This window comes from Tupaia chinensis, unplaced genomic scaffold (genome assembly GCF_000334495.1).
Source record: "Tupaia chinensis unplaced genomic scaffold, TupChi_1.0 Scaffold143921_1, whole genome shotgun sequence".
Taxonomy (NCBI): domain Eukaryota; kingdom Metazoa; phylum Chordata; class Mammalia; order Scandentia; family Tupaiidae; genus Tupaia; species Tupaia belangeri.
In genome coordinates this window covers 1,502,212-1,503,000 of record NW_006203772.1, presented here as the reverse complement: position 1 = coordinate 1,503,000, position 789 = coordinate 1,502,212, and the positions used below count along the sequence as shown (strand labels likewise).

Genomic DNA, 789 nt, shown 5'->3' with positions numbered 1-789 from the left:
CGGGGCAGGGAGAAAGCCTGGAGGTCCCAGGGCAGAGCAGGGCCGCCACCCTCTAGTGGAGGCACTGAGTCCCGCAACGCAGCCCTGGTCCCCACCTAGTCCACCTCCTTCCTAGCATTGGCGACCGGAGCCTGCGGGCGTAAGCTGCGGCCGCGACACCCGGTCTGGTGAAGCTGGGTCCTTGCCTCCTGCCCACCGCAGGAGTACTGCCCACCCACCACAAAGCAGGACAGAGGGCTGGTAATGAGGTCCCCTGCTGAGGGCACCACAATTTCTGTGGGCCAAGAGGGGCTGCCCAGCTTGCAGGGTCCTCCCCACTGTGGCAGGGCATTACGGGAGTCTGTGCGTGTGTGCTGGGGTGAGACCACGTCTCAAATCCTCTCCGGCCTAACGGGCACTGACCTGTCCTGTCGGTGACCCTCACAGGACATGGGGTGGGTGCCTGGCTTGCTGTTGGTTAGTGCCTCCCAGATGGTGACCTGGAAGGAGAGGCGGAGGCCAGTTAGCTGTGACGACTCCACTGCCAGTGGCCCTGCAGCCGCGGGGACACACCTGGTCGTACTCACTGCCCGCCTCAAGCAGGCTCTGCTGGATGGCGAACTGCAGGAGGTCGTCATCGTCGTCACGGGTCGCTGCCTCCCGCTGACCACCCAGCACGCTGTAGCCACGCGGGGTCGTCATCGTCGTCACGGGTCGCTGCCTCCCGCTGACCACCCAACACGCTGTAGCCACGCGGGGCCTCAAACAAGGCCGGGGAGATCTCACAGCCGCGGCACGAGGCTGGGGGGC

At 66.0% G+C, this 789-nt stretch overlaps 1 protein-coding gene across 1 annotated transcript in view; it reads right to left on the bottom strand.

Annotated features, from left to right (window-relative positions):
- The window catches only part of ANKRD13B (ankyrin repeat domain 13B), a gene marked incomplete at its 5' end in the record, with an annotated part of 30,857 nt that overhangs the window by 228 nt on the left and 29,840 nt on the right, over positions 1–789 (bottom strand). The window contains 3 exon segments of the mRNA XM_027767130.1: positions 403–479; positions 553–636; positions 701–779. Coding sequence (XP_027622931.1) covers positions 403–479; positions 553–636; positions 701–779 — 240 coding nt within the window.